Raw genomic sequence first — 18840 nt, 5'->3', positions numbered from 1 at the left:
GAATTATGACGTCATAACGAAGGCACCGATGACGTTATATTAACATATCTTATTCCGCATGGGGATTCGTTGACAATGAGGCAGGTCTCAATTTTTTCCATGGAGGGGTTTCAGAGATATAGAGGTGCGAAGTTTTTCCAAGATGGCGCCTGTACCACGTAACTTATGACGTCATAATAATCATGAAAATATTATACAGGAAGAGGCCCTCCTACGGTAAAAAATTTCGTGTCAATCGGACCAACGGTTGCTGAGAAAATGAATTTTTAAAATGCAGACGCATACGGCACATGTATATAACTGAATGCTTAACCCCGCTTTTTGCTTCACGAGCATAGTGTTTAGGGTAAGAACAACATGCGATTAAAGTTTATGCTGAATGCATGAGGGTCGTTGAAGTTTGACATTAATTTACTCGAGGGAACACGAAATGATGGGGAAGTCGATGAAGCATTGACACCTGTTTCTCAATGTATTCCGCTAATACACGTACACCTGCCCCTTCTATGTTGTCGCTCCTTGATGAGATCTGTGAGACGGATTTGCGGTTATATCAGGACACATGTTCATCGTTGGTCAACCTAATAGCACCCAAATATTTTTCGCATGATCCAAAGAGATGAAAATCACAAGTTTGAACTGTATGGAACAAGATTTATTGGTTGTCGACCCCCATCGTCGCTCGAGTTGTGATCACATTTGCAGTACGAGGGCGAACGTTGTCATGTCGTGAAGTCGCATCCTGAGATAGCACACCTTGTGTAACTTACTTGCAGGTTGCAGCACTTCCTCCCTCTCCTCCTTTCACTCTAGTCTCCTGTTTGTTCATTTTGCAGCGCTTCCTCCTCCTCCTCCTTTCACTCTAGTCTCCTGTTTGTTCATTTTGCAGCACTTCCTCCTCCTCCTCCTTTCACTCTATTCTCCTGTTTGTTCATTTTGCAGCGCTTCCTCGTCCTCCTCCTTTCACTCTAGTCTCCTGTTTGTTTATTTTGCAGCACTTCCTCCTCCTCCTTTCACTCTATTCTCCTGTTTGTTCATTTTGCAGCGCTTCCTCCTCCTCCTCCTTTCACTCTATTCTCCTGTTTGTTCATTTTGCAGCACTTCCTCCTCCTCCTCCTTTCACTCTAGTCTCCTGTTTGTTTATTTTGCAGCACTTCCTCCTCCTCCTTTCACTCTATTCTCCTGTTTGTTCATTTTGCAGCGCTTCCTCGTCCTCCTCCTTTCACTCTAGTCTCCTGTTTGTTTATTTTGCAGCACTTCCTCCTCCTCCTTTCACTCTATTCTCCTGTTTGTTCATTTTGCAGCGCTTCCTCCTCCTCCTCCTTTCACTCTAGTCTCCTGTTTGTTTATTTTGCAGCACTTCCTCCTCCTCCTTTCACTCTATTCTCCTGTTTGTTCATTTTGCAGCGCTTCCTCCTCCTCCTCCTTTCACTCTAGTCTCCTGTTTGTTCATTTTGCAGCACTTCCTCCTCCTCCTCCTTTCACTCTATTCTCCTGTTTGTTCATTTTGCAGCGCTTCCTCGTCCTCCTCCTTTCACTCTAGTCTCCTGTTTGTTTATTTTGCAGCACTTCCTCCTCCTCCTTTCACTCTATTCTCCTGTTTGTTCATTTTGCAGCGCTTCCTCCTCCTCCTCCTTTCACTCTAGTCTCCTGTTTGTTTATTTTGCAGCACTTCCTCCTCCTCCTTTCACTCTATTCTCCTGTTTGTTCATTTTGCAGCGCTTCCTCCTCCTCCTCCTTTCACTCTAGTCTCCTGTTTGTTCATTTTGCAGCACTTCCTCCTCCTCCTCCTTTCACGCTATTCTCCTGTTTGTTCATTTTGCAGTGCTTCCTCGTCCTCCTCCTTTCACTCTAGTCTCCTGTTTGTTTATTTTGCAGCACTTCCTCCTCCTCCTCCTTTCACTCTATTCTCCTGTTTGTTCATTTTGCAGCGCTTCCTCCTCCTCCTCCTTTCACTCTCGTCTCCTGTTTGTTTATTTTGCAGCACTTCCTCCTCCTCCTTTCACTCTATTCTTCTGTTTGTTTATTTTGCAGCACTTCCTCCTCCTCCTTTCACTCTATTCTCCTGTTTGTTCATTTTGCAGCGCTTCCTCCTCCTCCTCCTTTCACTCTAGTCTCCTGTTTGTTCATTTTGCAGCACTTCCTCCTCCTCCTCCTTTCACGCTATTCTCCTGTTTGTTCATTTTGCAGTGCTTCCTCGTCCTCCTCCTTTCACTCTAGTCTCCTGTTTGTTTATTTTGCAGCACTTCCTCCTCCTCCTCCTTTCACTCTATTCTCCTGTTTGTTCATTTTGCAGCGCTTCCTCCTCCTCCTCCTTTCACTCTAGTCTCCTGTTTGCTCATTTTGGCCTGGAGTTGTGTTGCTGCTCTACTGTCGGTTCATGCAGTGTCATCTTGCTCTTCCATCAGCCTGCATCCTCTCGAGAGAAAACAAATTAATATAGTACTGCGCATTGATGTTTTCTTGTATATCAAAGAAATTCCACATTAAGTAAACCGATAAGGGCCCGAAACGATTGCCATGAGCTTTCTGGCTGAGATCTGCCGGACATTGGATTTTAAAAAACCTTGTGGTGTGAACCAAACAATTCCCCCATTCCAAAGCTGCTCGCTTTGAATCTGGTGTGAAATGATGGACCGAGGTCTCGTTACAAGTCACAATCTTCTTTAAGAACCCTCCCCCAGGAGCGTTACAGAAGTTCTGTCGGTTTTTCTCAAGTGAGGATTCATGATTGTTTCCATACTTCAAACAATGGCATGAATTATTTTTGCAATTCCATTTGCAGTAACCCGGAGATTCTCCAACATTAAATGTTTAACACATTTCAATGTTTACTTGTATTTACTTGCATGTGAGAATGCTCAAGATCACCATTTTGACCCTTTTTGAACATTGATCACCACATGACAACCAATTCATGGCAATTTGGGGTCTTTTGCACCATTTAAACACAACTACGTGAAAGAGACTCATCACCGCATTCTGCAGACTGTGTCCCATGAATTTGGGCTTTATTGATGTTTTCTTGCATAAAGAGGTTCATGTTGCACAGCGCACGTGACTGTCGGCCGCCATTTTCATTTTACTCAGAATACGTCGACCATTGTTGATGTGAGTTGCTGTGTAATTGTTCAGGGTAGACAATGTGTGTGTGTGTGTGTGTGTGTGTGTGTGTGTGTGTGTGTGTGTGTGTGTGTGTGTGTGTGTGTGTGTGTGTGTGTGTGTGTGTGTGTGTGTGTGTGTGTGTGTGTGTGTGTGTGTGTATGTATGTATGCATATGTATGTGTGTATATTTCATCAACTTCTCCGAGAAGATTTGATTTAGGAAGCTGAAACTTTCAGGAATTCATGAGGGCACCCTGAAGTTTTGAACGTTTCACTTAATTTCATCAAGTTTTGAAAAACGATATTTTCGCCCCAACTTTGTCTTTTTCATCCTTTGGGAGGGGGCGAGAGGTGCAATTGGAATTATCCGAGCTACATCACCACGATGTATTACACATGTGCCTAAGCAGTAAGCGGGCTGACGTGATGGCCTGGAGGTACGCACACTCACCTCCAAGCTGTGTATCCGGGGCTCGAATCCCGACCCAGGTATGAACTGCCTTGCAAGCAAGGCGAGGCATCGATGTGTGTGTGTGCTGTGCCTCGGATGGACGTTACCAGGGTGTCCCATCTGCCAGCATTTGTTGAGAGATGCTAAAGTTCCTACGGTGTCCCTTGCAAGGAGTCGGTGAGCTATTGCCGGTAACATGGCCAAATCACAAATTCCTGCCCTCTCCAGCAGAGAGCATTGCATCAGCAGCACAGCTGCGCCCCAAGCCAACGGCCCTGTGCTGCATACGAATGAATAATAAGCAGTACGCACATTTTTGATTCAGGTATGCAACCCAGGTATTTTCATTTTTAGGAGCGATTGAAGCAGCAGTCTGTTGCCTATACACTGCCCAAACGAAGGGAGTGTCAGAAAAACATGTTGCGAGCTTGGGCCGTTGGGCGGGTACTCTGCTATGGTATTAATTACCCCAAAATTGAACATGGAACCATTATTTTTGCATGTTCTACAAATGGCAAGGTTGCAAGTCCCCATCGAGGACTTTAAAAATGGGACATGTAACTTTTACATTAAAATAAATAAATGTGTTGGTCGTTGAGATGGTAAAATGTATTTTAATAATGGTTCGCAAAAGCATATAAAATCCTCAAAAGAAAATCCTATTCATTCCTGGAAAATGTTTTTTTTATTTATTTATCAAAATTACAAATTTGCTCATTTGACGTGCCTCATGCCCAGATATTATTCCATACACATGCCGAATATGAAGCATGACTGAGAAAAATTTCATGGAAACTCTGAACCATCATCCGACAACACGTATCTGTGGGTAGAGATGAATTTTGCTTGGGCAAGAGTGTCCCTGGATGATCCATGTGGGATCAAACGGTGCACAATTACTTATTTCAGTCTTTACAGTTGTCATCTTCCATAGACGACATTGCTTAATGCTGGACTATCAACCTTCGATATACTTTCAATATCACATGAGAATCTTCCGTGAATACCACACAGTATACCAAAAGGATGTGTGCACGTGTTTTTGTTTCTCTTGGTAACTAACCATCCCAACTTTCTTTTCCTGATATGTGGTGACTTTACTCCAGTTTGGTTGGGCATTGGGAATGTTTCATCGATTCATGGCAATTGCTGCCGAACCCTTCTGTGTGAGGCACCAGGCTTGACTCGATCAGTTTGTATTTCTACAACTGCGATCGATGCGGTGCCCCCTGGAGGTGAGGGCAGAATTTTGTAATTTGTTCAGGGTGCGGTGATGACTCGTCTAATCTTTGGGAACGACTTGTGCAGAGAAACTGTGAGCATGTGGGACCAACCTGGATTATAAGTCATGTTCCAGGTATTGGACCAGTTTCATTTTTGTTTTTTTAAAGTCTGCCTCACGGAAGGATCTTGAGTATCCACCAACGAATGTTGGCAGATGGAACTCCCAGTTTGAGGTCCATGTGAGGGACGACACACGCATTGATTCCTCGAGGCCTGCCTGCGAAACAGCAGGATGGTAGTTTATAGTCCAGTCGGTATTCAAACCCAGGCTGGACAGCTCATAGGGGAATGCGCAAACCCCTCGGCTATCCTTCCAGTCGTATCTGGTAATGAGCACAACTTTCTGCCTAACCTCTGCAGCTTCTCTCAGCCCTATTTGGCTTCTCTCACCGTGTCTCATTAAGGTTGTAATTTTCTTCACTGTAGTTAGAGAGCTCCCCGAGTGCCGTTCAATCTGCAAATTCACATGAGCCAGCTGGCAAGGTCTTCAACTTACTTTTTGTACTCAAGGAATGGAATTTATCATTTTCTCCTCGCCCTCCTTGGAGGGCTTTCGCCAATGCCGGTTCTTTATGATGCCCAAGTTAATGAAATCCCTCTGCAGCTATCATACCCCTCCTACCCCTCTTTCAGCCAATTGGTACACATGGTGAGGCTTGTGGTGAGGTAGTCGATTCCAAGCAGCTCGTTTTCTCAACTTGGAAGACAAACCGAACCGGGTGAAACAGATTGCTCTGCAAAGACAGCAGCATCTGTCCTCGGGCGAGCCAGAATGCAATACCGGCCTTTGAGGAGCAATCTCAAAGCTGGACTCCCTCTGACTGGTCTCCCTCTTGCACGATGTTGATATCTGGTGTATTTTGCCCTTCAATCCCCTCAACGTCTCCATGAATTGCTGAACACGACAAGCCAGAATGATGGTACTCTGTATTTCCTTCCCAAATGCGAATCCTCATCCCTTCCTTCCGGATCTCCTCTGTGCTACCTCACCCACTGTGGTTTGGTCACTTGAGTTTTCCACCTGAGAAGGCCAACAAGTTTCTGGATGACCTTGACATACCAGCTTCGGGTGCTGATGTCATCAGTGTGTGTATTCCCAAAAGATGCTGTCCCAAACTGGCCTATCCTTTGTCTGTCCTTTTCAGCAGGGCCTTCGTTTCAGGATGCCTACCCTCTGCCTGGAAGATTGCGAACACTACCTGGATGCACCAAAAGAGTACAAACACAGATCCGTTCAAGTACGTACTGTTCTGCTCGTTCCCATAATAAGTGAAGCAATGGAGTCTAGCTGCAGCATATTCACTGCTGACATTGCCATTCCTTTTCTCCATTGATGTAATCACCAGTTTGTTTTTGCACCGACGACGAATGTTTTTTTTGATCTCTGGACAAACTGCTATTTCTCACATCACAATGTGACCCTTGATCCAAAACGAGAGCAGTGTACCTGGACATATCCTGTGCTTTTCACAGTCTGACACCTGGCTCTCCTTGCCAAGCTCTCTACCCGTAGCATCCATCGTCTTCATGCCTCTGGCCGACTCACTCCACGTGCCAAGCGCGCAGCCTTTGATGGCTTCGTGTGAGCTGCTCTACCTGGGAGGCTCATGTACCGTAAACTAGCATTTGAGCTCTATTCTCTTCTTGGTTTTCCTTCGTGATCTCTGTTTTCATCAAAAACTTTCACTTTTTGAAAATGCCAAGGACATTTTGTCAAACAGTTCCCTGTTTCAGTGACAGAATGCCAACAGAAGCCCTCAAAAAGATGAAAAATACTGAAGATCCAGGTTGGTCCCACATCCTGCCAGTTTCTCTCCACAAGGACTGTGAAGCAAGCACACATGTCTAGGTCTATGATCAACCTTTAGAGTCTAGACGATATTCAGTTCTTTTACCTTTTGGATCTCACCACCAGCCATGACCTCTCGTGGGTAAATCAGAGGAGGTGGCATGGGGTGTTGTTGGGTGCATGATATTGAGGATTGAGTGGTTGTAAACTTTGTACATTAGTAAACGACTCATGATGTGACCCTGGTTTACTCCTGCCCTTGGAATTCTTTTAAAAGTACATTGATATCTCGTAATGTCCTTCGTCGTTACAATCTGCAAGCCGGTGTCAATTTGTGTGTGAAGCTTGGCCTACTAGCACCATAAGACTGAAGGACATTTTATTGTTCAATAAATTTGAAAGATTTGTCACGACAGCTCGCAGATTGGTGCAGTGTGATGTCTTAAATCCAGAGGCGCGTGCGATTTGGTCTCTTCCGAAGACAGAAGCCTCTTCTGGAAGATTGCTTTGCGCCGAACAGGCAGAAGAGAAGCAAGATGGCGGCCAAACATGTATTACTCGCGCTCATGATGGAAGAATTAGATAAAGATGACACTACATCACAAGTTGATGCAAATATCCAGATTGTGTTTTCACTTGCAAGTTTTGCTGCCTAAGTATAACCAGCAGCGTTTCTCCGTGACTGAAATTAGGCGAGGCCATTTTGCTTTCGAAGAGCCCGTGCCTCTTCTGCTGGATTTTTGGAAGAGGCAGAAGAGCTTCCGAGAAGAGAAGATTCCAAATCGAACGACCGCAAGAGTCTTCCGGAAGTCTCTTCCTCTTCCAGAAGTGCAAATCGCACGCGCCTCAGGTGAAGTCGTTGACGACAGCGCGCAACGTCTTCTTGAGCAATTAAAACGTTTTCGCTTTTTTTCAACTTAGACGTCACAACATCGTTGCATTGCATTATCCCACAAACAGATAACTTGCATTTATTGATTCTTCAAATGCTTTATCGTGTAAGGATATGTTTTTCTGAATGAAGAACAAAGCCCTGCCTATGCCTGGCATGGTAGGCCTCCAGGTGATGCTCGATTCCATGTGATTACCCCACCTTTGCCAATCTGAATCTGCCCAAACCGCTGCATGCTGTGGCTAATGGAACCTCGAACTGTATTTCTCAAGGTGAGAAACCCCCTTGCTTGTTTGGTGATGCATTGGAAGAAATGTTGGCACCAACTAAAAGGAGACGCATGAAGCAGCCTGCAGTTACGTGGGAAACAGGTGAGGAAAGGTAAGCAATTTTTCATACCTACTTCATTTGTTCTTGTTTCCTGGGTTATTTTTCCACTTGATCAAATAATTGTTTGAATGTTTTAAACCAAAAAGTTTATTTTAGATTTTGGTTTTTTTTTGACTTTTAAAAAATACATCTTTACAATCCTCAGGTTTGCACCTCCTTGTCCTGTACATCTTGGTGACCATTGGTTATTGATTCCCTTAACCTCGTAAAAGATCAGTTGGTAACATTCAGCCCTCTATTGAATTGTCTCGTCGGTTCGATCTCAAATTGGCTCAGATTCGGAGAATAAAACTGCTTTTCTGATGCTGTGCCAGCAGGGGGAGCTGCATCTCTGAGCATGACCTGTAGATGCGGGCTTAAGGTGGCGGCTTTCATCTGCATTCGAGTTGTGGACATGAAAGATCTCATTGTATATTTTGAAAAGCATGTGCTCCTGTGACCTTATATGTGACCCTTATGTGACCTTAGGTGCTTATGTGACCTTTGGTTTCTCTGTTTGGGATTGGCTGTAAGTGGGCACAATGAGCAGCTTCTTGAAGTGCCGGATCGAGTTTTGGTGCAGACTCGGTGGTCCAAATGTCCTGCTTGCGTGTGTGCATTTCTTTGAGTCTTCCGAGCAAACCCGTCAGTTGGGCAACTTCACCTCAATTGCGCAATGTCGAGCTTTGAACTCGGATTTCCATTTGGAGAAACTGTCAGTGCCCCCTAACGAACATGGTGCAGGAGGAAGAAGAGAAGGGGGAGTGGGAGGTCGGGATTAGGCTGGGGGTGAGGTGGAGGGTAGGTGTGGAGTAAATCAAGTGTAGAAACACAGGGCTGGGTGAAGAATCCATGATATTAGGCCACCGAATCTGGTTAGGTGCGACAAGGTGAGATGTAAAGGTGAGACACATTTTAGGATTATCCTTCTAATCTTATTGCTCTAATCTTTCTGGAATGCAACTTAAATGATGTCACACAAAGGAGCCTTGGGTAAAATGTCCACATCAGGCTTATGCTTTGTCTTTTTTAAATGCTCTTTTTTCACAATCTGGTGGTATTCCAATTGTTAAAAAAATTGAGGTTGTCAAAGTAAAGTTTGAACCAATATTTTAAACCGATAAGTAGTTTTGGAAGCTTTACATGGATGGATGACAATTGTACCGTTTAAACTCCTCCGGTCAGTCTTCATTCTTTCCTTGCATCACATATTTGACTTGTATCAAGTATCAAGATTAAATTGTTTCGGATGAAAACTTTTAGCTGTCGCTATTTTGTGTGATGTAAAAGGGAAAGTTGTTTGTTTTGTTCAATCTCTCAGCTTCACATATCAGTTGTTTTTCTCAATCATTCGCTTCCTTTGTCAATATCGATCTGCAAGTCCCAGCCGGCCTGCTGTACGATCTTAATAAAATCTTATACTCTTCTCCGCATGTGTTTTAATCTCCTTGTGTGGGAATCAAAAGGTGAGACGGGTCCCTTTCTGGACACCTGAAGTTTTTTTTTTTACTTTCTATTTCGTGGTCAGGTTTGCGATATTTTCAAGCTCGGACAAAGGAACAATTTCAGCTGTTCGACGCGGTGGCATCATTGGTCCAAAGGCTTTTTGAAGGATTGATATTGAACCTCAGATAATTGTCACTGAACTAAATTGATTAACACTGAACTTGATAAGTTTTCAAAAAGAATCTTAAAGTTCAATAAAATTGGTGAGCAATTGATTATTATCAGCTTTTATTTAACCATGCATATTCCTTGGAAGCTATGTGTGACGTCCATCTATGTGTGACAATATCGACGGATGACACCAAATAGATGTTCCGGTAATATTGTTGAATGAATGGGAATTTTTTTTTGTTTTTTTTTGTTGTTGTATACAAAATCGAGGCTCATGTAAGAGCTAACATCAATCACAAAAAAAACAAACGGACACACAAAACATACAATAAAGGGAGTGGGAGATAAGATGGGGAGAGAGAGGGAAGCACACAAGTACAACAGCAGGGAACAGGGACATCGGGAGATCTGTGGGAGGGAGAGGGCTTGGGGGGAGGAGGCATAGGAAGGCAGGGGGAAGAGGGTGGGAAAGGTATAAAACACATGGACACTGCTTCAACTTCCAGGAAAGAAGTTGGAATTTCAAACAAGGTGGATCTGGGGTGAATTAGCGGGGGTAGAAAAGATCAAGGTTTTGGATGGGGGAAGATAAGAGATGGTGGTGAACAGCTGCTTTAAAGACCTGGAGGGAGGAGTGGGATTGAAGAGAGTGAGGGAGTTTGTTCCAGAGGCGGGAGAAAAGAGGAATGAAGGAGTGAAGGTGAGCAGAGAGTCTTGATTTTGGCAGTTTAACCATAAGAGGGTTGCAGGCAGATCTTGTGCGACCTGTCGGAATATTTGGGGGACAGAGCCCAGAGAGTGCTGGGGGGGGGGGGGCAAGGCCGGAGAGGAGTCGGTAGAAGACGGAAAGACCACCAACCTGCCTGCGGTGAGTGAGTGAAAGGCCCTAAAATATTTGTGTTCCATTGGTGTGCAAACAGAAGGGATAAAGTAGTAGTTTATTGTGCTTCTCAGAGATTTCTATGATTATAAAGGCCTGAATACATCACATTACATAGGAGATTTTCACTGTAACAAAGCATGACATTGATTCCTTCAAGAGAAATATTCAAGATTTGCTCATCAGAGGAGTAAACTGACAAACTACATGCCATCCCAAAAAATTTCAACGGCAAATCGAACACCAAATGCCAGGAGGAAAACAACGTGGACAAAACCGAATCGCCGACAAGGTTAGCAATGGCAGGTCACCGCACAACCACCGTGTCTCGAAGGGCATATCAAAAAGTACGACGCGGAGAGGTGAGTAACTTTCCACTTACCTTTATAAAAACGTACGAGTACAGTATTTGTCACAAATGATCAAACACAGTCGGGTTGGTTTGTGTGGTGTCGTACATGTGAATTATAGTCATTAGCATGTACAATAAAAGGCTTGTATTGTATTATGAATCAGCCCACAGATCCTAAAATCCTGCTCTGCCGCTCCATCTCACCCTCGCTCTGTTCTCTTCACCCTCTCTTTTGCTCAAGGTCATCTGCCTTCAGCTTGGAAATCAGCCAACATTACCGCTTTACACAAAAAAGGTGCAAAAACAGATCCTTGCAACTACAGACCAATCAGCATGCTCCCAATTATCAGCAAAGTCATGGAATCCATCATTGCTTCGGATATGAAATCTGTCCTCTTCTCCAATGGCTTGATCTCTGATCATCAATTTGGTTTCAGACCTAGTCACTCAACTCTGGACATGTTGCTTCTGCTTTCTCAACAATGGATGGAGGTCCTCAATGCCAAACAAGAAATTAGAGCTGTCTCCCTTGACATATCACGTGCCTTCGATACGGTCTGGCACCCAGCTCTGCTCACCAAACTCTCCTCCTATGGTATCCATGGAAATCTCCACGCATGGCTTGCGGACTTCCTCTCTCGTCGTAGTCAACGTGTGGCCCTGAATGGATTTCTCTCATCTCCTCTTCCTGTTCAGGCTGGAGTTCCACAAGGCAGTGTTCTGGGCCCTGTGCTATTTCTGGTCTGCATCAATGATCTCTCCGACTCTCTGGAAAATCCTCTCTATCTCTTTGCTGATGACTCCACTCTCTGCCGCTCCATACCTCATCCCTCAGATCGGCATCTGCAGCCTCCTCACTCACTGCAGACCTGGACAAAATCACAGACTGGTCAAACGAGTGGAACATGTCTTTCAATCCTGACAAATCCCACCCTCACTATGTCTGTCCGAAAAGACCGATTGGAAAACCCTCCCATCCACTTTCTGAACAATCCTCTCCAATAAGTTCTGTCACTCAATCTCTTGGGTCTCACTATCTGCCATGATCTTTCTTGGGAAAACCACATTTCTAAGCTGGCCTCCAAAGCCAGTCGCCGACTGGGCATCCTCCGTCATGCGAAGTCCTTCCTTGACACACCTGAGCTCCTCACCACATACAAGGCTTTCATCCGCAGCTCATTGGAATACTGTTCCCCCCTCTGGGCAGGTGCTCCTGCTTCACACCTAGCTCGGCTTCACGTTGTTGAAACCAAAGCTTTCAGAATCATTGGAATCTCCCACGATGAATCTAACTCCGAGGGCCTTTCACTCACTCACCGCAGGCAGGTTGGTGGTCTTTCCGTCTTCTACCGACTCCTCTCCGGCCTTGCCCCCCCAGCTCTCTCTGGGCTCTGTCCCGCAAATATTCCGACAGGTCGCACAAGATCTGCCAGCAACCCTCTTATGGTTAAACTACCAAAATCAAGACTCTCTGCTCACCTTCACTCCTTCATTCCTCTTTTCTCCCGCCTCTGGAACAAACTCCCTCACTCTCTTCAATCCCACTCCTCCCTCCAGGTCTTTAAAACAGCTGTTCATCACCATCTCTTATCTTCCCCCATCCAACACCTTGATCTTTTCTACCCCTGTTAATTCACCCCAGATACACTTTTAAGAAATACTGACTTATTTCTTTCCTGGAAGTCCTTGCTGTGTCCATGTGTTTTATACCTCTCCCAACTCCCCCGAAGCCCTCTACCTCGCACAGATCTCCCGATGTCCCTGCTCTCAAATGTACTTGTGTGCTCCCCCCTCTTCCCATCTTGTCTCCCGCTCGCTTTATTTCGTCTTATGTGTCCGTTTGTTTTTTTTGTCATTTATGTTAGCTCTTACACGAGCCTCGATCTTTTATACAAAAACAAACAAACAAACAAAAAAAACAGGATATATAATTTTCATCTCTGTAAACAATTGGGACATTAAGTCCCAAGTGTATCAAAATAGGACCGCGGCTCCTGAAGCTCACCTGGATCAAGATCAACAGTCACTCAATCCATCCCACACACCCCTCAGACCCTGATATTTTTAATGCCGTGAAGAAACTTTGGTACGTCACGGGCGATGAAGGTTGTGATCAGGTTTCATCGGAATTGCGTGTAGTTTCGAAGAAGAGAGCAAATACCTGTTTTGGGAGGTCAAAATCCTTATGTAGACCTCCACAAAGAGTGAAGATTTTGATGCGGTCAATACACCTTGAGTCAATGAGTGCAGAGGCATCAGATATTCAGCTTCTGGCCAACTTTCATCAAAATAGTGTGTGTAGTTTCGGAGAAGAGAGCAAACACCTATTTTGGGAGGTCCAACCCCTCCCTCCCCCCTTATACGTCGACGATTTCAGGGCCTTGGGCATTGTATGGTAGGACAGTATGTGCATACCGAGTACCGAGATACCGAGAAAGTCATACCGAGTATTGAAAAGAGCATTCCAAATTCACCTTTCCATACACCTGATGCGTAATATTGTTAAAGCAAATCCCCTTTATAAGGCATCGACTTGTTACACGTAAAAATGGAAGGGAGGAAATTGGAAATGCCAACAGTGAGAAAAGGACCACAAGGGAAGAGGAGAGGAATGGAGGTATCTCTTTATTATGTACGTATGGGTAGGGAGTAAATTGAGGAAAATAAAAGAATGTGGGATGGTAGGAGAAGGAAAGGAGCTGAGTGGAGTTTCGGAGAGAAGGGGAGGAAAAAATTCTGCAATGTTGGCAAATAAAATAAATAGATGACTCCAAAAGCTAAGGCGTCTGCAGACTGAAGGAATGGGAATATCGGATGGGATATCAAGGGAACTCGGGAAGGAACTTGTATGAGGTATATCGTTGAGGGGGGTGGGATCTGGGGACCCCCATGTAAGCACCCCTCAAAATAATTTACTGTATGGTGACGTCATTGGCATCCAGATCAGGAAAATTTGACTAAAATAAGTCAGAAAATAACATTGCAAACAAGGAGAAGAGGCAAGAAATGCCATCGCCCCTCTCCTCCCTCCCAACCGTGGTTTTAGCGATTTTGCTGTACGGAGGTAAAGGCCGCCAGTCGGCCATCTTTGGTCAGATTACAAAACAAATGACGTGCATATGTATGCTGTCATATTGTCTTTGTGCCAAGTTTGAACAAAATCAGTCCATACATGTCCGAGAAATGGTTGCGGGCACGTTTAAGTAACAAAAGGCCGCCAGGCAGCCATCTTGGATCTGATCTTGAAAGAAAATGACGTGCATATGTAAGGCATCATTTATTACTAGCGGGGTCACCCGTGGGATTCCCACGGGTGACCCCGCAAGTTTGCATTGACGTTCGTCGATGGACTCGTTCGCCCGTCTCATTCGTTTTCTTGCTGCATCCTGTTCAAGTCTGCGTTCTTCATCGATCGTCTCATTCATTTTGGAAATAGAAGTTTCCACGCAGCGCATGAATTGTCACGATCCTCAAGAGGAATTTGTCTCGTAATCATCAAATGATAAATGGCAAGTAAATTATATTGTGGAAAATTAAAGATTTCAAATAAACCTATTTAAAGTGTATTCGCACATAACTAATTTTAAAAAACGAAGAAATATCTCTCGGTAATTTCCTGAAACATATTTTACTTCCGGCTAATAATGTTGAATTAAATAAAAACGAAGAAATATATGTCGGCATCATTGTTGACGTTTTTGTGACGACTATCATCAAACGAAATAGTAATATATCATAACGGAAAAGCAAAAGCGAATTTTTAATATATATCGACACGTTGCCGTCGGTGTCATGTTGGGCGGTGTATGATACACCATGACGCGATTTTTAAAAATATATCTCTGCATTTTCCCGCGTGTGTGGAATGTTCTCAATTATTGCTGACACCGAGTCCAAAACCATCGATAAAAATGAAATCATATGGTGAGTTAGATTGGAGATAAAGGCGTGAGAGAGACTCAATGGCCTTGAAGTTGAAGTTACAGGCGTTTGAGAATTCATTTCGTTCTATAAACGGCAACTTTCATTGGATTTCCTTCCCGTTTTTTTTCAACCGAGTCGAAAACTATGTTAGCGACTGTGAAAAATGAAATGATATATCGAATTTTTAATATGTATCGACACGTTGCCGTCGGTGTCATGTTAGGCGGTGTATGATACACCATGACGCGATTTAAAAAAATATATCTGCATTTTCCCGCGTGTGTGGAATGTTCTCAATTATTGCTGACACCGACTCTAAAACCATCGATAAAAATGAAATCATATGGTGAGTTAGATTGGAGATAAAGGCGTGAGAGAGACTCAATGGCCTTGAAGTTACAGGCATTTGAGAATTCATTTCGTTCTATAAACGGCAACTTTCATCGGATTTTCTTCTCGTTTTTTTTCAACCGAGTCTAAAACTATGTTAGCGACTGTGAAAAATGAAATGATATATCGAATTTAAAATAGATATCGACACATTGCCGTCGGTGTCATGTTGGGCGGTGTATGATACACCATGACGCGATTTTAAAAAATATATCTCTGCATTTTCCCGCGTGTGTGGAATGTTTGTGGAAAATTAAAGATTTCAAATAAACCTATTTAAAGTGTATGCGCACATAACTAATAAAAAAAACGAAGAAATATCTCTCGGTAATTTCCTGAAACATATTTTACTTCCGGCTAATATGTTGAATGAAATAAAAACGAAGAAATATATGTCGGCATCATTGTTGACGTTTTTGTGACGACTATCATCAAACGAAATAGTAATATATCATAACGGAAAAGCAAAAGCGAATTTTTAATATATATCGACACATTGCCGGCGGTGTCATGTTGGGCGGTGTATGATACACCATGACGCGATTTTAAAAAATATATCTCTGCATTTTCCCGCGTGTGTGGATTGTTCTCAATTATTGCTGACACCGAGTCTAAAAGTCATTTATTATCTGTGTGCGACGTTTGAACAACGTCGTTAAATGCACGTCCAAGGAATGGTTGAGGGACGTGTTCAATATCGGGATTTTTACAACTAAAATGTCCGGCAGTCTACCAGTCGGCCATCTTTGATCAGATTGCAAAATAATGTGAGGTGCACGTGTATGCCGTCATGTGCTGTACTTGTGCCAAGCTTGGGCAAAATCAGACCATGCATGTTCAATAAATGGTTGGGGACACGTTTAACGAACGAAATGGCCACCAGTCGGCCATCTTGGAGCTGATCTCCAAAACAAATGATGTGCATATGTTAGCCATCATTCTTTATCCGTCTCTCAAATTTGAACAGGACTCGTAAATGCATGTCCGAGAAATGGTTGGGGATGTGTTCAACATCGGGGTTTTTACAACTAAAATGGCCGCCAATCAGCCATCTTTGATCACATATTGAAACAAAATGATGTGCATATGTGTATGGTCATGTATTGTCTTTGCGCCAAGTACGAACCAAACCCATCCATACATGTCTGACATATGGTTGTGGACGGACACACGGACAGATGGACGAAACCCAATCCATAAAGCCCCTGCTTCGGAATAAGTCCATCTGGGGCTGCACAATTTAAACTTGGTTTTAATGCTTTAAGATAACATGGGGCTTCGGGAGACCTTTCAAGACTCCAATTTGGGATCCATGTTTAGAGAAAGTTCACCATTCCAAAATTCTCCAAAAAAAGAGTTTGTGCATGAACAAGATTCGTTTTACACCGTAGATGTTTAACGTGAAAACCGTTACAAATGTTTTACACAACTCTCTCTTCCCACATCATTTATTTATTATTTAATGGTGTTTTAAAGAGCAAGTGTCAGAATTTAAATTACTGGTGAGATACCCGTGCTATGTACGGGTGGGAGGCCAGAAGCAAACGGACAATGCAGAAACGGCGAATACTAAAGGATGAAACCAAAAAATTCCACATTCCTGTAGCACCTTCAGTCGCACGTCAGACATGGACAGCAAGTTCGTGAAGGACTTCCATGAAAAACGTACCCGTTCGCAAACAAACGGGTACGTTTGTTCCATACCCAGTCAATGGCGAATCTGCATATGGCGATCCGCGAATATCACACTTAGAAAGTAGAAACCGTCACGGCATTCCATCATTCACTTGAACTCGATATCTCTTTTTTCATTCCAAACAGCATAACTCCAATCACAAATACACATTAATAAAATTAACTTTTATCAATATTTGTGACATAAACAAATATTTAAATCCTGATGTGAAGTTCCGTACGGTTGGGTGAATACAATTACGAATTCAAAATCGTAATTGTATTCACTCAATTCCAATCATCCATTGATACTTTAACAAAATGATTAACGATTAACGATTAACTTTAACAAATGATTAATTCAAAATAAAACGATTAACGTTTAACGATTTAATATTACGAATAAATGACGGTTGTATTTGGATATTATCAAACCCGCGCATTGCCGTCATCTGTCCACTTCCTCATTCGCTGCAGGTTCGTAATTCTTATCAAAATCGAAACAGTATTTGTAGAATTTCAATAAAAGCCACATCACTGTTCATATCGGTAAATATTATTCCATCGTGTTTGGAAAAACTGGAAAATTGGAAAAAAAAATTGGAAAAACAATATAGCCTATTTTACTCCCAGGGGTCCCAGGAATACCCACCCAAAATATCGTTGCGATCGGTTGAGCCGTTTTTGCGGTACCTGGGAACGGACGGACGGACATTTGGTGAATTATAGTAAGATGAAAATTCCAAAGCATATGTTGAAGCTCCCAAGTGAGGATATGAAAGGATCATTTTAATAATCAATCCTACTATAAATCCACAGTTGAAATCCGTGTGTGTGTTAACGGAAGTGTATTACATGTGTGGAAGGGGTTAAAGTGGTAAAGGGAAGGAATCGAGTAAAATAGGATCAGGGAAAGAAAGGGAGGATGTTGGTAAATGGGAAGAAAGAGGGTAATGTATGGTGAAGGGGAAAAAGGGAATTTTTTCACATTTTCACATAAATAATGTTAATATAGCAAAAGGTCGATAATGTTTTCTTCTTCCATTGGGAATTACATCCTGAATCAAGTCGATTTAGCTCGCTCATTATTCTAATACGTTGTATTATTAATTATTTTTTATTTAAATGCCATGTAATGACAAATCCAAGGCACTGAAACAGGTGTGTTTGACCTTGTTCTTATATTTGAATGTCGAGTGTTTTGGTACAAGAATCAAGGTGTTTGGTGCGAGTGAGGAATTTCCAAGAAACACATTTGTCCATGTGGAGGCAATCGTAATGTGGAAGATCGATCGGAAATCGATATTTATGGCTTACCTAACGATGTAACACAAAGCAAACTTATGGAATAATTGGAGGAAATTAGCACGAGCTTTTTATGGAAACGATAAAGGGTGTGAGGGTGGAGGAGGAGGTGGTGAGAACTGTCTGCAGGTTATACACAACATGTCCCAGGAAAAGTGGGAAATTAGAATAGGAGGAGGAGGCGGTGACATCTGTCTGCAGGTTGTACACAACATGTCCCAGGACAAGTGGGAAACTAGAATAGGAGGAGGAGGCGGTGACATCTGTCTGCAGGTTGTACACAACATGTCCCAGGAAAAGTGGGAAATTAGAATAGGAGGAGGAGGCGGTGACATCTGTCTGCAGGTTGTACACAACATGTACCAGGAAAAGTGGGAAATTAGAATAGGAGGAGGAGGCGGTGACATCTGTCTGCAGGTTGTACACAACATGTCCCAGGAAAAGTGGGAAATTAGAATAGGAGGAGGAGGCGGTGACATCTGTCTGCAGGTTGTACACAACATGTCCCAGGAAAAGTGGGAAATTAGAATAGGAGGAGGAGGCGGTGAGATCTGTCTGCAGGTTGTACACAACATGTCCCAGGAAAAGTGGGAAATTAGAATAGGGGGAGGAGGCGGTGACATCTGTCTGCAGGTTGTACACAACATGTCCCAGGAAAAGTGGGAAATTAGAATAGGAGGAGGAGGCGGTGACATCTGTCTGCAGGTTGTACACAACATGTCCCAGGAAAAGTGGGAAATTAGAATAGGAGGAGGAGGCGGTGACATCTGTCTGCAGGTTGTACACAACATGTATCAGGAAAAGTGGG

At 43.3% G+C, this 18840-nt stretch overlaps 1 protein-coding gene across 12 annotated transcripts in view; it reads left to right on the top strand.

Annotated features, from left to right (window-relative positions):
* Positions 1-9317, top strand: part of XRCC4 (X-ray repair cross complementing 4) — a 105395-nt gene extending 96078 nt beyond the window's left edge. For 4 of the 12 annotated variants that reach the window (XM_078772512.1, XM_068105778.2, XM_078772509.1 and 1 more), the window contains 3 exons: positions 5986-6078; positions 7794-7892; positions 8226-9317. In XM_078772512.1, the coding sequence (XP_078628638.1) occupies positions 5986-6078; positions 7794-7892; positions 8226-8350 (317 nt within the window). In that variant the 3' untranslated portion in view covers positions 8351-9317. Of the gene's footprint in view, positions 1-5985; positions 6079-7793; positions 7903-8225 lie in introns of all 12 variants that reach the window. The other 8 variants (XM_078772517.1, XM_078772516.1, XM_078772515.1 and 5 more) reach the window with 6 other exon arrangements.
* The last annotated feature ends 9523 nt before the right edge of the window (positions 9318-18840 follow it).

This window comes from Myxine glutinosa, chromosome 2 (assembly GCF_964187855.1).
Source record: "Myxine glutinosa chromosome 2, kmMyxGlut1.1, whole genome shotgun sequence".
In the NCBI taxonomy this organism is placed as follows: domain Eukaryota; kingdom Metazoa; phylum Chordata; class Myxini; order Myxiniformes; family Myxinidae; genus Myxine; species Myxine glutinosa.
This window is presented reverse-complemented; position numbering and strand designations above follow the sequence as displayed.